General features: G+C 57.7%; 1 protein-coding gene across 5 annotated transcripts in view; it reads right to left on the reverse strand.

Annotated features, from left to right (window-relative positions):
• Positions 1-18,621, reverse strand: part of ACOT7 (acyl-CoA thioesterase 7) — a 60,347-nt gene extending 41,726 nt beyond the window's left edge. Inside the window, exon 1 of one of the 5 annotated variants that reach the window (XM_054721118.1) lies at positions 18,412-18,621. In XM_054721118.1, coding sequence (XP_054577093.1) covers positions 18,412-18,578 — 167 coding nt within the window. In that variant the 5' untranslated portion in view covers positions 18,579-18,621. Of the gene's footprint in view, positions 1-10,434; positions 10,522-12,365; positions 12,631-13,125; positions 13,149-18,411 lie in introns of those variants that run through there. The other 4 variants (XM_054721119.1, XM_054721120.1, XM_028160923.2 and 1 more) reach the window with 4 other exon arrangements.
• Between the last annotated feature and the right edge of the window lie 370 nt (positions 18,622-18,991).

The following is an 18,991-nucleotide window of genomic DNA, read 5'->3' on the forward strand; positions in this document are numbered from 1 at the left end:
ACAACCATCCAGAAACTGACAACCCAGGGAGCACAACCATCCAGACACTGACATCCCAGGGAGCACAACCATCCAGACACTGACAACCCAGGGAGCACACCATCCAGACACTGACATCCCAGGGAGCACACCATCCAGACACTGACAACCCAGAGAGCACAACCATCCAGACACTGACATCCCAGGGAGCACAACCATCCAGACACTGACATCCCAGAGAACACAACCATCCCGACACTGACATCCCAGGGAACACACCATCCAGACACTGACATCCCAGAGAGCACACCATCCGACACTGACAACCCAGGGAGCACAACCATCCAGACACTGACATCCCAGGGAACAACCATCCAGACACTGACATCCCAGGGAGCACAACCATCCAGACACTGACATCCCAGGGAGCACACCATCCAGACACTGACAACCCAGGGAACACAACCATCCAGACACTGACATCCCAGAGAGCACAACCATCCAGACACTGACATCCCAGGGAGCACACCATCCAGACACTGACAGCCCAGGGAACACAACCATCCAGACACTGACATCCCAGAGAACACAACCATCCAGACACTGACATCCCAGGGAGCACACCATCCAGACACTGACATCCCAGAGAGCACACCATCCAGACACTGACATCCCAGGGAGCACAACCATCCAGACACTGACATCCCAGAGAGCACAACCATCCAGACACTGACAACCCAGAGAGCACAACCATCCAGACACTGACATCCCAGAGAACACAACCATCCCGACACTGACATCCCAGGGAGCACAACCATCCAGACACTGACATCCCAGGGAGCACAACCATCCAGACACTGACATCCCAGAGAGCACAACCATCCAGACACTGACAACCCAGAGAGCACAACCATCCAGACACTGACAACCCAGGGAACACACCATCCAGACACTGACATCCCAGGGAACACAACCATCCAGACACTGACATCCCAGAGAACACAACCATCCAGACACTGACAACCCAGGGAACACACCATCCAGACACTGACAACCCAGGGAACACACCATCCAGACACTGACATCCCAGAGAGCACACCATCCAGACACTGACACTGGGCACTTCCCCTTCGCTTCCCACAGAGCCATGCGCTCACTTAGGCAGCGCTCCTGTCTCCGGCACCCGCGACGCTGTGTGTCCAGGACTCACGACCTGGACCTGCGGCTCCAAGGTTTTGGTTCTGTTACAGGCCAAAGTACTGGGCCTGAGACACTCGTGGGAATGAACCTCAGCTGAGTGGGAGTTGTGTCACTTCCTGGCACTCTGGTGAGGAAAGGTGAGGGGGGTACTGATGCAAATCATACGTCTGTTGATTTATCTTTTTAAAAAATATATATATTTTATTGATTTTTTACAGAGAGGAAGAGAGAGGGATAGAGAGTTAGAAACATCGATGAGAGAGAAACATCGATCAGCTGCCTCCTTGCACACCCCTTATTGGGAATGTGCCCTCAACCAAGGTACGTGCCCTTGACCAGAATCGAACCCGGGACCCTCCAGTCCGCAGGCTGACGTTCTATCCACTGAGCCAAACCGGTTTCGGCTGTTGATTTATCTTTTTGTTCCATGTGGTCATTAGGAAAACAGGTGAGGCAGACACTGCCCCTAACTTAGAGGGCATTTTGTCTTCATCTGTCCAGAATGCATATTCTGCTGCTTTGGGGTGAAATGCTCTAAATATATAAATGCCAAAAAATAAAAATAAAAATCACAGGAAAGAGGAGTTGAAAGAGATCGTGGAAATTAGCTGGTTTGAGTGCCAACTTCTACCTGTGAGGAAAGCGGGATGCACGGTAAGGAAGCCTGGCCCAGCCCGAGGTTAGGCGGGATGCCAAAGGGCACACACCGGAGCTGGGTCAGGAGGAAGCCCTGCCGAGGGAGAAGCCCCTCCCTGCCCATAGACACACCGCCCTGCCCGGCCGGCGGGGCTCAGTGGTTGAGCATCGACCTATGAACCACTGTTGGATCCCCAGTCAGGGCACATGCCCGGATTGCAGTGGGGGCCATACAGAAGGCAGCTGATCCATGATTCTCTCTCATCATTGATGTTTCTATCTCTCCCGCCCTCTCCCTTCCTCTCTGAACTCATAATAATAATAACAATAATAATAATAATAATAATAATAATAAAGAGACATACTGTCCTTGCTATCAAAACACCAACCAGAGAAGAGGGAGAGCAAGACATTGAAAACCTATTTGAAGAAATAATGACAGAAAACTTCCCCTTCCTGGTAAAAGAAACAGACTTACAAGTCCAAGAAGCACAGAGAGTCCCAAACAAGAGGAACCCAAAGAGGCATCATTATTAAAATGCCATTTGTTAAAGACAAAGAATCTTAAATGCAGCAAGAGAAAAGCAGTTAGTTACCTACAAGAAGTACCCATACGACTGTCAGCTGATTTTTCAACAGAATCTTTGCAGGCCAGAAGGGAGTGGCAAGAAATATTCAAAGTGATGAGTAGCAAGAACCTACAACCAAGACTACTCTACCCAGCAAAGCTATCATTTAGGATTGAAGGTCAGATAAAAAGCTTCACAGACAAGAAAAAGCTAAAGGAGTTCATCGCCACCAAACCAGTATTACATGAAATGTTGAAGGGCATTCTCTAAGAAGGAGGAGGAGGAGGAAGAAGAGGAGAGGGAGGACAAGCAAGAGGAGAAGGAGGAGAAAAAAAGATAAAAAATATGAACAATAAAATGGCAATAAATACATATCTATCAACAATTAAATCTAAAAATCAAAATAAACAAACAAGAAATCTAATGAACAAAATTAACTAATGAATAAAACAGAATCAGAGGCATGGAACAGACTGATGAATCTCAGAGGGGAGGGGAGTGGTGGGGTTGGAAAAGATTAACCTAAGATCTTATATTCATGTTTGCATTACCTATGGACACAGACAACAGGGCGGTGAAGGCCTGGGGTGGGACAGGAACTGGGTGGAGGGGGACAATGAGGGGAAAGGGGGGGACATATGTAATACTCTTAGCAATAAAGATTTTTTGAGAAAAGGAAAGAAAATCCATATGTAACTTGTTGGCCCAACAGCAGATTGAAAACACTAGCTGAGCCCCAGCCATTTGGTTCAGTGGTTAGAACGGTGGCCCACAGACTGAAGGGTTGAGGGTTCAATTCCCGGTCGAGGGCACATACCTTGGTTGCAGGTTCATCCCCGCCCTGTGAGCAGGAGGCAACCAATCGATGTGTCTCTCTCTTGTTGATGATTCTCTCTCTCTCCCCCTCCTCCTCCCTCCCTCCTAATTTCTATAAAAGTCTATGGAAACAATATCCTCAGGTGAGGATTTAAAAAAACAAATGAAAACACTAGACTTTCGTTCAGAGCAGTGCTCCCTGTAACAGCCCAGACAGGAACCAGCTCCCATGCCCACACACAGACGGAGGGACAGCGGTCCGCCCCCCCCCACCCCCAGGGAGCACTGCTCAGCATTCAGGCGGCAGCATGGGCCAGCCCCGAAGGGAACACATTCTGGGGCTTCCAGGTCATTAAGCTGCTCTACAGCCACAGAAAGGGGCTCGTGGCTGCCGGGCTGGGGAGGCGGGAGGGAGGGGCGTGCTCGTGACTTTAATTGTGGTGATGGCTGCACAGGTGTAGACATGTGTCAGGATTCTCTAGTTGCTCACTTAGATGTGAGCAGTTATAGAGATGACCCCTCAGTAAAGCGGGTTCGGTAACCAAACACCCTCCCACCCCGCTGACGCCCGCAGAGAATCCGTGTTGTTGGCAAATGCCTTGGGCTCCTCCTCTAGCCGCTGGCATGAGGACACTTCACTGGGACCCAGCCCATTGCCCCAAGAGGTAACAGCGCCCCCCGGAGCCAGCGGAGCTGGTGCCCCACTCCCCAGCCACCAGCATCGTGCCCGAGGGCAGCAACGTCAGGAGGGAGGCAGCAGACTGCCCTCAGGAGGGAGCTCGGGCACCCTCCCCGGAGCCTCCCTGCCCAGCAGCCAGGCGGCGTCAGCAAAGGCCTCTCACCCCCGGGACTGGCAGCGAGGCCCCTGGTGTGCAGAGAGCTGCAGGCGCCATAGCAGGGTCACCTGGAAGGGCGCCCAGGCTCCCGAGTGTAAGGAAGACACCCTGAAGGCACCCTGAAGGCACCCAGGACACTGGGCCTGACGACACTGGGAAGAAGTCGCCCTCAACCCTGAAGGGCCAGGGAGAGAGGAGCGTGACCCTCTCAGCCTCTCGGCCCCTCCCAGCATCCTGGGCATGAAGCTGCCCACCCTGCCGGGCATCGCCCCAGGCCATGTGGCCGGGGCGGGGGGGGGGGTGGTGTGGGTCTGCCAGGGCCAGCTGGCCCGGGAGACAAGGTCTGAAGTCTGGGTCCTGGTCGAGGCTCTGCCACACCTGCCACGTGCCCCCAAGGTGCTCAGTTTCTTCACCTGGAACAAGGAGGCTGACGCAGAGCTGAGAGCCCGGGGCCGCCACCCGACCTTGTCTCCTACGACCTTGTCTCCTCTCCCCCCCCACCCCCCCACCCCCAAGACCCCGCAAAGCCCCCGCGGCTCAGCTCCTGGCCGCCCGTTCAAGGGAGCAGCCGCGACGCTGCTAAGAGAATCCAGGCGAGCCACTGGCAGGGAGGAAAGGCTTACACAACACACTGATTTAAAAACAACAACTTGTATTCAAAACGCACGGAGAGCTCCTAAAACTCAACAGTAACGAGCAACCCAGTAGGAAAACGGGCAACAGCTCTGAACACGCACGTGGAGAAGCACGGGGGGCGGGGGGGGGGGGGGTCCGAACGCCGCGGGCAGGGGAAGCTGCACGCACCTCCTCCCAGGACCACCCGGAGCGGCAGCTCAGGTCGCGAGCGGTCAGCCTGGGCACAGCTGGAGAGCCGCTGGACAGAAGCCCCGGCCAGGCGTCTGCAGAGGAAGCCGGGGGGACTGCTCGGAGGCGGCGCTGCGGGGGCTGGGCCACACCCTCGTGCAGCATGCCCGCTGGGTCCTGCCCGAACCCGGGTCCTGGAAGAGGTCCCGGAGGGCGACGGTGGGGGGTTCGGGGCTGTGATGTGGAAGCAGCAGAACCGGGTGGACTGTTGGCTTCTACCCGGGTTCGAGGCGCCGGTGCAGGGCGCTGTGGTCTCGTCTTGTTTGGAGCTTACGACACAGTGAAGGGCTTGTTACCCAACCGGAGGGAGCCCACTGCCGCCTCCTGCCTCACTGCGGGGGGGCCCGCAGGCTCTGGACGCCCTGTCCTGCGGCACCGCTAGGGATGGCACCGCTAGGGACGGCACCGCTAGGGACGCAGGGGCGCGTGGCCAGCTGCCCTGTGGAGATGCAGGAGCAGGAGGGAGTCGATGCGTGTTAGCGCGGTGCAGGGCGTGCTCTCTCTGATGAAATTAAACAATTCCTTAACATTGGGATGGGAGGCAGCTCCTCAGGAGATTAAATTGAGAAATGCAAATATTTATCTTGTTCAGTACATAGACCACATGGCTGCCATTTGTACACATTTTGAGTTTGTTATCACTGCCGGTATTTTCTAAGTGGTAATTCTGCAATAAGGCATAAGCTTTTCAAGGATTTAAATACTAAGTCAGCCCCGGCCAGGTAGCTCAGCTGGTAGATCTGTCCCAATACTCTGAGGCTGAGGGTTTGATCCCTGGTCAGGGCACATGCAAGAATCAACCACTGAGTGCATAAATGGTGGAGCAATACATCGCTGTTTCTCGTTCTCTCAAATCAATAAATTAAAATATTTTAAATAGCAGATAAAAATAGGTTTCCTTCAAACTCACTTTAATGAGACAGTTTATTTATAATTAATATATGTTATTTCTATTAGTTTAAAGTCCTTTCCTTACTCTTGTGATGAAAAATCAAAATGTATCATGTTAAAATATAAGAAATGAAGTATGTTCTTTTTAAAAGGCTATTCTTAAAGACAAAATAAAATTAATAATAAAATTTAAAAAAGATAAAAGGCTATTCTTGCCCAGCCAGCGGGGCTCAGTGGTTGAGCGTCGACCTATGAACCAGGAGGTCATGGTTCGATTCCCGGTCAGGGCACATGCCCGGGTTGCAGGCTCGATCCCCAGAGTGGGGCATGCAGGAGGCAGCTGATCAATGATTCTCTCTCATCATTGATGTTTCTGTCTCTCTCTCCCCCGTCCCTTCCTCTCTGAAATCAATAAAAATATATTTTAAAAAGAAGAAAAAAGAAAACACTCAGATGGCAAAGCAGCATGAGATGCTCAGCATCACAGGGTCATTAGCGAATGGCAAATGGAAACCCTGCGCACCTGCGGGCCAGACTCCACACTGAGGCCGAGGACGCGGAGCGGCAGGAACTCGCCGGGGACCCACTTTGGAAGGCAGTCTGGTGATTTCCTACCAAACTGAACATCCTCCTAATTACCTATATTGCATCCTACAGCCCATTAACTATATTAAAATAAATGTAAAAATTTAGTAGGTACATGGAAGCAATTAAAGCAAAATCAAGTCAAAAAATTATCATGGACCAAAGCCCCACCGTCTCAAGAAAAGCCGTTATCGCTGGCTCCGGCTGAGAGGGCAGCGCCGTGTTCCGGAGAACGCGGTCAGGCAGGCACCCCCGGGCTGTGCGTGTCGCGCCTCCGAGGGCTGGTTTGGGGCGGCACAGGGCAGGGGGCGCCTGTCAGGAAAGGAAGCGCAGAGGGGCCATCAAACAGACCCGCTTCCTGGAAAGTGAGGCCCCGAGGCCCAGAGAGCCACTGGGCGGTCAGAGCTCTGGGCTCCCAGAGCCACACGGAGCGAGCGCAGCCCCGGCTTAGAGGGGCGCAGGGAAGGGTGCCACTGGCTGGGAACCAGGCGGCACCTGGCTACCCGATCGGCCTCAGGCTCAGGTTTCCAGCCGCGGAGCGCCCGCAGGCCACGGAATACCTACTCAGCCGGCTCAGGCGGGGGCTGGGACGCGAAGCCTCCTTTGGGCAGGCGGGCAGGCGCACGGCCCGCTGCCCTTTCAGCCGGAGCCAGCGATAATGGCTTTTCTTGAGACGGTGGGGCTTTGGTCCATGATAATTTTTTTACTTGATTTTGCTTTAATTGCTTCCATGTACCCACCTCGAGCATCCGGCATGCCCCCTGCCAGGGCCGGCCGGGCTGGGCGGCCAGGACAGAGGGGAGGGACCAGAAACCACGCCCACGTGCTCCAGCCCCCCCCCCCCCGCATGAAGCCCTCCCAGGCCCCACCAGACAGTCCAGTGGGGTAGTCACCGCCAGGCCTCCTCCGAGACCCGGGTAGGCTCGCTCACGCCCGTCCGAACGGCTGCCATCAGAAGGCAGCGCCCCGGTGCTGGGTGAGGAAAGGAGCGGCCTGTGGGGGGCGGCAGCTGGTGCAGCCTCTGCGGCCACAGCCTGGGGCTCCCACAAGGCAACCAGGTGCCACAGGAGACGTCAGGAGGCCCGGCACGTGGCACAGGGCGCCCGAGACCACGCAGTTTCCGGCCACCGAGCACATCGCAAACTCCCGTCTTCCCGCCCCGGACACTAAGGAGTGCATGTCCCACTTCTCCGCCCCCCGGGGAACAGCCTACATCACCCATCAGGGAAGCGGATAACAGAAACCCACTCGGTGCCCTTGGCCAGCCACACCCAAGGACGGATGGAGTCAGGGAAACACGTCTCATCGGGCTCATCGGCACAAAGCCGACGACTAGTCTATCGGCCCCCCAGACCCCCCTGAAATCCCACCTTTGGAAAACAGGTGCGACCCCGGCGGCTCTCAGCGCGTGCTCAGGCCTCTCTCCCTCCCAGGCGTGCATCGACTTTTCTCTCCCAAACTCCAAGGGCCCCCCGACATTTGCCGCCAGGGGAGCAGCAGGCGGTGGCAGCTCCTCCAGGCTTCCCCGATCCAGCCTCCAAGCCCCTTTTCTCTGACTTTCCAGGGAGCTCCCCACCCGCGTGGCTCGCTGCCTTCCTGTGACCGCTTCTCGGGGAGCCACGCAGCCTGCGGCCCGCGCTTTCCCATGCTCCCCGGGGCCGAGGCAGCCCGCCGGCTCTCCCGGCCTCCCCCCTCACGCCCTCCCTGCCTCCTGTCCCGGCTTCAGTAAACATCACAGTCACTCGGCCTCGGTTGTGAAATCTTTCCTACACGAAGTCAAGAGCCCACAGCTACCGGCGTGCGGAGGCAGACCGGCTCTGGCCAGTCCCCGGTGGCAATATGACCGGCAATACCGCTTCTGACTTGGTGGGGGTTTTGTTAATCCTCACCGAGGACATTTTTTCCACTGCTTTTCAGAGGGTGGAGGTTGGGGGAGGATGAGAGAGAGAAACATCCATGTGAGAGAGACACATCCACTGGTTGCCTCCCCCACGCTCCCTGACCAGGGGTGGGGAGCAAACCACAACCCAAGTATATGCCCTTGACCGAGAATCGAACCCTCGGCCCTTTGGTGCGTGGGCCGATGCTCTAACCATTGAGCCACACTGGCAGGACTGAGTTGTTTTTTTGATCCTCGCCTGAGAATATGTTCTCATTCACTTTTAGAGAAAGAGGGAGGGAGAGAAAGAGATTTTAAAAAATCCATGGGAGCCGAAACCGGTATGGCTCAGTGGATAGAGCGTCGGCCTGCGGACTGAAAGGTCCCGGGTTCGATTCCGGTCAAGGGCATGTGCATTGGTTGCGGGCACATCCCCAGTGGGAGGTGTGCAGGAGGCAGCTGGTCGATGTTTCTCTCTCATCAATGTTTCTAGCTCTCTATCCCTCTCCCTTCCTCTCTGTAAAAAAACAATAAAATATATTTAAAAAAAAAAAAAAAACAAAAGAAGATAAGTGACCCACGTTCACGGCAGTGCTACTCAGAATAGCCAGGACCGGGACCAGCCTGGTGTCCATCGGGGTTAAAGGGCAGATAGATGCGGTCACGTACACAGAGGACTATCATGCCGCCGGGGGAAGAGAGTGGCATCCGGGCCCTCCCTCCCCCCCTCTCCCCCCCCCCGCCCGCCTCTCCGGCCGTCACCTTCACCTTCCTCACTTCGAAGCTCCGGGGCCCTTCCTTTGCCTCTGTAACTTGCTTCCTAAGCCCTTGTCTTCTACCAGTTACTTCTTCCATATCTGTGATGTCATAGATAAAGGTTCTCTCTCTTTTTTAAATATATTTTTATTGATTTCAGAGGGGAAAGGAGAGGGAAAGAGAGGCCAGTAGGAAAACGGGCAAAAGCTCTGAACACACGCAGTATCAATGATGAGAGAGAATATCAGTATCAATTAATATCAATGATGAGAGAGAATCATTGATCGGCTGCCTCCTGCACGCCCCCTACCGAGGATCCAGCCCGAAACCCAGGCCTGTGCCCTTGGCCAGAATGGAACCTGGGGCCCTTCAGTCCGCAGGCCGACGCTCTAGCCACTGAGCCACACCGGCCAGGGCGGGAAGGTGCTTTTCCGTCAGTTACACCTGGGAACGGGAACAGAAACCACGGGCCAGAACGGGCGTGGCCACCGCAAGGGTGTGAGGCGTTGGGAAGACATCATGGGAACAAAGCAGCTCTCTCTCTCTCTCTCTCTCTCTCGCTCGCTCGCTCTCGGCTCCGGTGAGCCTGACTGTGGGGCTCTGTTCCTGCTTCCTGGGCCGCAGCCATGCAGACCGCACACGCCCCGGACCAGGAACTGCGGTGGGAGCCCAAGCTGAGCTGCGCTGGCCTGCGTGGGACCGGGCCGGCTCCACCGCGGAGAGGAGCCTGCGGACACTGGCTCGGACCCGGGAAATGGGACTTCAGAAACCCAGGGTTATTCCAGGGAAACAGAGCTTTCTACCAAATCGCATCCTCCCGTGCGAGGCTCAGACACTCCTTTCCTCAGGACAGTGCAAGAAATTCACCCCCACTAGCACCCGGGGGGGGGGGGGATGAAGCCCTCTCCCCCCATTGACAGACAGACACCCTATGATCGCACTCACATGTGGAATCTTAAAAAAACACAACTAAAAACTAACAATCGCATAGAGAACAGACTGGTGCTGCCAGAGGCGGGGGGGGGGGGGGGGGGGGCTGAGGGGAACGGGTCAGGCCCACAAACTTCCAGAAGGAAGATGCCGGAACCACGAGGCTGTAAGGCACATCGTGGTGGCCACAGGCAGGAATACTGGAGCGCATATTTGAAAGTCGTGAAGAGAATAAAAGTTCTCGTCACGAGAGAAAAAAATGTGTAACTAGGTGTGATAACAGATGTTGAGTAGACTTTCTACCTCTCTCTCCCTCTCCCTTCCTCTCTGAAATAAATTTTAAAAATTTTAGGTGAAAAGACAGCCCACTGAATGGGAGAAAATCTCTGCAAATCATACATCTGAGAAGAAACTTGTATCTCGTAGACTATATAGAAGGAATTCTTCAACTCAAAAATAAAAGTGATGGGGGACTTATAATCCGATAGAGCACGTGATTCATCTGAAAATAATCATTGAACTTTAAGTCCTAGAACACAGACTCTTCCGGAACAGGGGCTGAGCTTTTCTGCGTGTCCTTCCTCAGGCCGGGCGCCTGCACGCTCCCTGTGATCCCGAGCAAAGTGGCGGAGGAGGTGACTCGGCTGCGGACAGGGACACTGCCCAGCACGCGGGCAGAACCGTTAGGCACGGTCCGGCCGACCCCACCAGGAGCCACGCCGTCTCCCATCACCTGGCGACCAGGAACAATGGGGGGGTTCCGCTGGCCCCAGGACAGCTTGTAATGGCATTCCGTTCCCAGCACCCCTCGCCCACTCCCCAACGTAGCCCTGGCCCCCCACCTGCTGGAGGACAGGATCGCCCTGTGTGAGCGCCCTGTCTTCTTGGTTGGCGCCTTCTCAATAAGCGCCGCATATGATCCCACTCTGCCTCCTGCCTGCGATATCGGACATTGCGACAGGCAGCCCCCGCCCGCCCGGGCTTCCCGGTAACCGAAGGACAAATAGGCCCAGTGCGGACAGGTGGGTGTGAACAGACATTTCTCCAAAGACGGACAAAGGGCCCCTGAGCTCACAAAAAGGCACGCAATATCGTTAGTCATCAGGGAAGCTCAGACCCAACCACAATGAGACGCCACCTCCCGCCACTAGGGTGTCGAGGACCAAAAAGACGGACAGCAGCGAGTGCTGGCGAGAGCGTGGGGCCCTGGCGAGCTCTGAGGCTGCTGGTGGCAGCGTGGAGGAGAGCCGCCGCTGGCAAACAGCTGGCAGGTCCTCAAAAGGCTGAACACAGACACACAGACGGGTGAAGGAACAGGTTCTATGGAAAGTGACCTCCGGTGAGCTTATCCTCAATGTCCAACTGGGCAGGTCCTGGCGGCTGTCCGCCTCAGGCCTGTAACTCCCTGCTCTGTGCTTCCAGGCTCCCACCTCTGAAATGCGGAAACCATGTCCCTGGACAGAATATAACCCTCCAGGGAGCGCTCGTCTCGTTAGCTACCCTGAACTCCAATCCCTGCCTTGCTTCCCCCCTTCATGGAAACTTCCTATGTTCCCTCCTTAATTTAAACCCATAAAACAAACTGTAGCCCGGCCGGCGTGGCTGTGGCTGAGGTTCCAGTTCGATTCCCAGTCAGGCCAGATGCCCAGGTTGCAGGCTCCATCCCCAGTGTGGGGGGTGCAAGAGACAGCCGATCAATGATTCTCTCTCATCATTGATGTTTATCTCTCTCTCTCCCCCTCCTTTCCTCTCTGAAATCAATAAAAATATATTAGAAAAAACAACAACAAAAACTGCCTCCCTGACATATGCCATCAGTTTGGCTCAAATAAACTAAAAAACTTCTCTACAGGCTTGAATGGCTCTTACTTCGACACGGAATTACCACCTGACCCAGCAGTTCCATTCCTGCTTGTGCTCATTATCCCCCTTCACGTCAGCCAAGCCTCTAAGCCACCAGCTGGTGTCCCACAATTCAATGCAGTTCGACGTGGAGGAACCAGCGTTAGCACAGACTCCACGCTGAAGGGCTTAGTCACACAAGACGACCCCCACCCTGGACGCCAGGCACAGGTCCTGGAGCACCGGAGCTTCTGAAGATGTGGCTGTACTTGTTTGTTGCTGTTAATCCTCACCCGAGGCTGTTTTCCCATTGATTTTTAGGGAGAGGGGAAGGGAGGGGGAGGGACAGAGAGAGGCATCAATGTGAGAGACACACATCTGTTGGTTGCCTCCACAAACGCTCAACAGGGTATGTGCTGGGTACAACTTGACCGGAATCGAACTTGGGACCCTTGAGTCCGTGGGCCAACGCTCTAACCACTGGGCCAAGCGGGTGTAGATCCAGGGCCCCACCCCCTCCTCAGGGAGGATAATTTGCTGGAGCCGGCGTCACCGGGCACCGCAGTGAGCCCGTCATCCTACCTTCCAGAGGCAGAGGGTCCAGTCTTGCTCCCAAAAGCCCGGACCGAGGCCCAGCATCGCGGCCGCAGCCCCGCGGAGCTCCTGGGCCCCGGACCCTCCCAGGCAGGTGGCCGCCCGGCCGTGAGCCCGCGGAGGCGGAGGCGCAGCGCCCAGGCCAGCAGCTTCATCCTGCCGGAGGCCCGCTCCCAGCTCCCAGCTCCCAGCACGAGGCTCAGCGGCCCCCTCCGGTCTCCCGCGGCCCTGCCTACAGGAGCGGCGGCTCTCCAGAGGCCTCCCCCCGACGCCCTCCCCTCCGGCCGCAGGGCCAGCAGGATGCTCCCAGCAGCCAGTGATGCAAGAAGGAGCTCATGACTCAGCCTGAAGTCACACAGCCAAGCAAATGAGACAGAAAGCAGGGCCAGGCAGCCAGTGGGAAGGAAATAGGTGGGGCTGTGGCAACACCCACCACGAACGAACGCGGTGCCAGGCCCAAGCCAGGCCCAGGCAGCAGCCGCACCACCAGGCCAGAGGCACCGATCAGACGGACGAGGGGGAGGGGTCTGGACTGTGGGTAACTCCAGCGCCCGGCGGGGGCTTTGCCAGCCCGGGCACCCCTTCCAGGAGGCACCCGCTTCCAACGCGATGCCGGCGGGCTGGGTGGCTGAGGAGGAGCCGGCCTCGCCCGCCAGCCTCCTTTTGTGGGCGATCTTGGCCGATTTCACACACTGACCATTTGAGCCACTGGTTTTTTTCTCTCCGGACTGTAAGTTCTCCCTCTTACCTCATCATCCACCGCAGGAAACACGATAAAAGCAGAACCGGCACAGCCTCACGCTCAAGCTGGCCCCCTAGCTTGCTCGCTCCCCCTCCCCCCACCCCCTGACCTCACTGAGGCTGTGCATTTCCAGGTCCTGTGAGTAATAACTTTCCAAGTTCCCTGATGGTTATCACTGAGCGACATTTTGGCAACCGCAAGAACCAGTCGCAACACTGGTCCCTCCTGATAGGCTGAGAGAACGGGAGCCACCAGGCCCCTGGGTAGGAGCAGCCGGAGGGGGCTGGAGGGCCCGCCGCGGCCGTCAGGGGCGGGAGGCAGCAGGCACTGGGTCCTGGGCTGCAGGGGGCGGAGGAACGGAGACACACCCACAGTCCCCGCGTCAGGAGTGGCTCTCAGCTCCCAGCAGGCCCGCTCTCCTTTTCACTCTTTAATTGTGGAACACGTCAAAGGGTTATGTGAGTGGAGCAAAAGGAAATGACTCCCCGCCCCAGCAAACAGCTCCAAACAATCAACTCTGGTCCCTCTCTGCCTCCACTCTCCCCGTTCGACAGCGTTTGAGAGAACATCAGACATCACAGCTGAGCATCCAGAACATCTCACACTCCCTCTAAAGATAAAGACGCCTGCCTGGCCGGCGTGGCTCAGTGGCTGAGCATTGACCTGTCAACCAGGAGGTCATGGTTCAATTCCCGGTCAGGACACAGGCCGGGGTTGTGGGCTCGACCTCCAGTTCGGGGCGTGCAGGAGGCAGCCGGTCAATGACTCTCTCTCATCATTGATGAATTTATCCCTCTCTTCCTCTCCCTTCCTTTTCTTTTCTTTTTTTTTTTTTTTTCTCCCTTCCTTTTCAAGAAAAAAAAAAAAATATATATATATGTGTGTGTGTGTGTGTGTTTAAAATAAATAAAAGCTAAAGATTCCTTCTATAAACAGAACCGCAAAACAATTATCTCACCTAAAATACAGTATGAATCCCTCACTGTCATTAACCATCAAGGGACTATCCAAGCTTCCCCAAAGGCCGCAGAAACGCGTTTAAAGCTGCCTGCTGGTGATCCCCCGAAGTCTAATCTGCGGGCAGACAATCTGCATGTGAGAGCTTCCTCAGTGACTCAGCTGTAAGGAGGCCAGGATCAAGGGCAGTGACCCCCCCAGGACCCCTCCTGGAGTGAAAGAAGCCAAGTGGACAGCAGGTGTCCAGGCGGTCACCAGGCCGGACGCTCTGGCGGAGCCCTGCCCCCGGAGAAAGCGCTCGTGGCCCCCTGGAGACCCGGGAGCCGGTCAGGTGGTGCGGCGGCCTGGCCCACTTACAGGAGCCGGGAGAGTGATGCGCACAGCCCCCACCCACAGGCTCTCCGGCTGCAAAGGCCAAGCCTCACCCAGGCGCCGCATCGTTTTATGGAATGTTCCAGAATCCTGCCTCCAAATGTGGTTTCTGTAAATCAGGTTTGTTTCCATTAATTCCACTGTAAACCCAAAGACAGCCCAAGCGGGGACTCCAACCCCACGGCGCACTCCCCTCCGGCCCATGCCGCCAGGATCACCGGCACGTCCGCTGAGGCCGGCCCTCCCCGGCTGTCCTGGCCCGGCAGCCCCTCGCCTCCAGGCGCATCCTCGTGCCCCCGCATCCAAAGGCGGGCGAGCAGCGATGACCTTGCAGCCTGCACACGGCCTACCCACGGAGGGCTCCAGGTTGCCGCTGGGCCGTGCCACGGCCCACCTCCATTCACAAGCTGGCTGCAGTCCCCACAGAGCCCCCCGGACGTCCGGTGTTTAGGTTCTTCTACAGACGGCACCGTCCTTGAGGGAGCCACACTGCTCGCCCACCCCAGCACCTGCCGCAGGTCACCCTCAGCTGGACTTGCACAGGCGCTCGGGGCCACTGATGCCGTGACTACGCCGCACGACACAAGGTGGACCTGCTGGGGTGAGCCGTCAAAGAAGGGACGTCGGTCACCTGGCAGAGGGCACCCTCCAGGCCTCAGGCGGTCTCCTCAGCCCAGTCTGAGCTCCGAGGTCAGTGCCAGAGCCGGGCTAACACTCTACAACTGAGTGCGACCAGGAGAAATGCAATTTGCTAACTAAACCTCAATTATGATTACTCAAAATAAAGGAAAAATGCTCTTCTGAGAGTTTAAATGCTGTCCCCAAACCTGCATCTGTAGGGCGGGCCCAGGAGGAGGAGGGGCAGCGCCCCACAGCGGCCTGGCCACCCAAAGCTCGGCCCTCAGAGGTCGGGGCTCCCTCTGTGAGCCTCGCTCACGTGTGTAATGCTGGGCTCTGTGCCAAAGGCTCTGTGAGAAGGGCACGGTGATGGTCCCCAATTCACAGATTAGAACACGGAGGCCCGGCAAGGTTAAGGAACGCCCTGAAGGTGCACACCCACAGAGGCAGAGCTGGGATTCGAACCCAGGACACTGGCCTCCTGAGCCTGCGTCCCACTTTTCCCACAAAAAGAGCTGCCATTTACTTTCCACGAGCCAGTCGCCCTGCCAGGCACGGATGCACTTTCTTCTCTTTAGCACCCAGAACCACCCGTGAGACACGGGGCAGAGGGTGGACGCACACCCAGGCCTGGGACTGCAAAGCTGGCTCTAACCACTGCCCTCGCCAGCCTTTAGAGCCCCTGTCCCTTCCACACCTGCAGGACCCAGAGCATTAACCACTCTTAACGGTGCAGGACGGTGGGGCTGGGGGCGTTCTCTCCCTGCTGGACTGGGAACCCCTAAGGCAGGGACCACATTTTCCAGGTCCCTGTCCCTCCCCGGGGCCTCTGCTCCTTGGATTCAGTGAAACTCATTAAGTTCATGGGCGTGGCTGTCCCGTCAGGAGGCTCCTCTTTCCAAACAGGGTGTCAGCTCACATGTCCTTAAAGGGCTCCCCACCCTGATGTGGCCACTCTCCCCGTGTCCTGGGGTTTCTCCAGGCCAAGGCCTCGTGACCACGGCTCTCCACCTTTGGCAGGTGTTCTGGGCACGTGAGCTCACCTCAGCCAGGCGTGCTGCCCGGCATCCCACAGAGACAATGTGAACTGACTGCGGGTGGCAGCGGGGAGCATGGTGTGAGCGGGCTGGGCACACACGGAGTCTGAAGCTCTCCACAACTCTAGTACCTGTTGACGCTGGGGGTTTTAAATAATTATGTTTTCAATTAAATGTATTGAGGTAACATTGATTAAAAACATTATATAAATTTCAGGTGTATTTTTATTTTATATTTAATTAATATTTTAAAGAATATTTTGCTTTATTTTATTCTTTATTAATTTTACCGAGAGGAAGGGAGAGAGAGAAACATTGGTTGGCTGCCTCCCGCATTCGCCCCAACCGGGATCAAACCCACCCTTTGCGGTACAGGGCGACGCTCTAACCAACTGAACCATACCGGCCAGGGCTAATTATTCATATTAAACTAAATTTATTGGGGTAACATTGGTTAAGAGCCTTATGTAAATTTCAGGTAAGAAGCTGGTTTTTAAAAGACGAGTATGTACGGAGCTGCTGCTCATGCCCCGGCCGGTGTGGCTCAGTGGACAGAGCGTTGGTCTGTGGTCTCAAGGGTCCGGGCTGGATTCCGGTCAAGGGCACGTACCTGGGTTGCAGGCTCCTCCCCGGCCCAGGCCTGGTCAGGGCACGTGCAGGAGGCAACCAATCGATGTTTTTCTCTCACATTGATGTTTCTGTCTTTCCCTCTCTCTTCCACTCTCTCTAAAAATCAATGGAAAAATATTCCCAGGTGAGGATTTAAAAAAAAGAACTGCTATTCATCACCCTGCAGAAGTGAATAAAGGCCTGGCGTTCCACGCAGACTGAATGAGACCTCCTCTCGGGGGGAGTGCAGTGGAAAGAACCGTGTGGAGGCAGAGCCCTGTAGGAGCTGTGCTCCGGCTCCCGGGGTTCGGTGACCTACAGAGGCACTGGGTCTCCCCGCTCAACCGCCTCCTGCAGGCAGCCGAGCGGTGAGACCCTGCCTCCCGCCCAGGGAAGGTGGGCAAACCAAGGGAGGCGAGAGCTATGCAGGCCCTGTGCACGGAACGGACCCCAAGGTCACCAGCCCGCAGGAGGGCCTGTCTCCAAATACCAGTTATTCCTATTGTTTCTGCCCCTGGAACTTGGAGTGGGTGGGGCCGAGACAGACACACGGCCAGGAACAAAGCGGATGGAGCAAGGCTCCCCCAAAGATTCCCTCCCCCTAGAAAAGTCAAGCCTGACCTTGAGGTCAGTAAAGGCCTCGGGCTGGGCCAGAAGAAGGTTTGTGGTCAGCGCGCCCCACTGATCCAGCGCTTACTCTTCCCGGCAGATGTCAACATCCACAGGAAGCTAGTTTGGGCTGGACCCAAGGTCAGTGTGATAGCCAGTGTCCAAACTGGTAGAACCCACGCCGAGGCAGGAAGGCGCAGGGCAGGCCTGTTGCAGGCCGGGCGCCTGGGAGGCCGGCCCAGAGCCGTGCCCACCCTGGGCTCAGGCTCACGTACCAGCGGGCCGGCTCCCGGTGCTGCCCCAGGGGATGGGGAGTAACCTTGAGGCCGCCCTCCGTCCGGTGGCCATGAGCCAACTGCCCGCTCCCCCGCTTCCTCTGGGGGCCTCCCCGTACCGCACCCGGCGCCCGTGAAGGAAGGCAGGGGGTCCGCGGAGAACTGCCGGCCCCATTGTGTAAGAGGCTGCCAGGCTCCTGGGCCATTCCCTCTCCTTAAGCCGCTCGAGGGGGAGGCATTTTCGGTTCCTCCTGTGAGCGCTGGCTCTCCCCAGACCCGAGCAGGTGCCCGAGGAGGCACCGGACACCTGCAGCCTCCGCCCACCCGGGCACCCATCAAAGGGCTCGCCGAGCTCCGGACGCCGACCGGCGAGCGGGCGACCGGCGCCCCACATTCCGGGATCCGCTTGGCTCTGAGCCGCTGCCCGGAGGACCACCCAGAACTAGGGAGCTCAGGGGACGAGGCTGCCCGAGCGCGGGCGGGGCGGGGCGGGGCGGGGCGCGGGGGCGGCACTCCGACCCCCGCCCGGAGAAGGCGCCGCGCCGATTGTCCCGCAAACGGCCTGCGTGACCGCGGCGCCGCCCCGGGGATGTGCCGGAGGCCGGCGGGGAGGCGCGCGGGGAGGCCGCCGGCTCTGCGGCACCCGAGGCGCCCCCGGCCGCGGGGACGGGAGGTGTGGGCGGGCGGAGGCGGCAGCGGGTGGAGGGGCCGGAGGGGCCGGAGGTGACGGCCCGGGGAGGCCGCGACGGGCGCGGGGCAGGCCCGGGCGGGGTCCCGGCGCCCCGGCCGCTCGCCGCGCCGCGCGCGCCTCTTACCGGCAGATCTGGATGGCGGACGGGGTCTCTCCGGTGGGGCCCGACATGCTGGCGGCGGCGGCGGCGGCGGCGGGCGGCTTCGGGAGAGCGCAGGTGTCTGGCAGGCCCCGCGGGGAATGAATGAGCCCGGGTCGCGCCATGGAGAGGGAGGGAGGGGGCCGGGCCATGGCGCCCGGGAGGCGGGGCTGTGCGCCGGCGGCGAATCAGACGCGGCCTCCTGCTCAGGCCCCGCCCCCGCGCGCCCGGCCTCCCCGGCCTCTCGGGCGTCCCGTTCTGGCCGTGGGGCGCCGCTTCCAGAAGGTTCGGCGGCGGTTGGGCGGCGCCGGCGGGGTGGGGCCGCGTGGGTCAGCGTCGCCCCGCGCGGCGCGTGTCTGTGCGGGGGCTTCCGGCCGCAGCGCCCGGCCGCTCGGTCTCACGGCGCGCCCACCGGGCGGGCGCGCGTCCCTTCGGGTCTTGCAGTCTAAAATGAGCCCCGAAAAGAAACAGTGAATAAGATAAAATGCGCCCCGAGAGGAAGTGGCAGGCGGCTTCCGTACCCGGGCGTGCAGGGCCGAGCCGCTGTGCGGGTCCCCCGGGAGGC

Source organism: Eptesicus fuscus, chromosome 9 (assembly GCF_027574615.1).
Source record: "Eptesicus fuscus isolate TK198812 chromosome 9, DD_ASM_mEF_20220401, whole genome shotgun sequence".
Classification (NCBI taxonomy): Eukaryota; Metazoa; Chordata; class Mammalia; order Chiroptera; family Vespertilionidae; genus Eptesicus; species Eptesicus fuscus.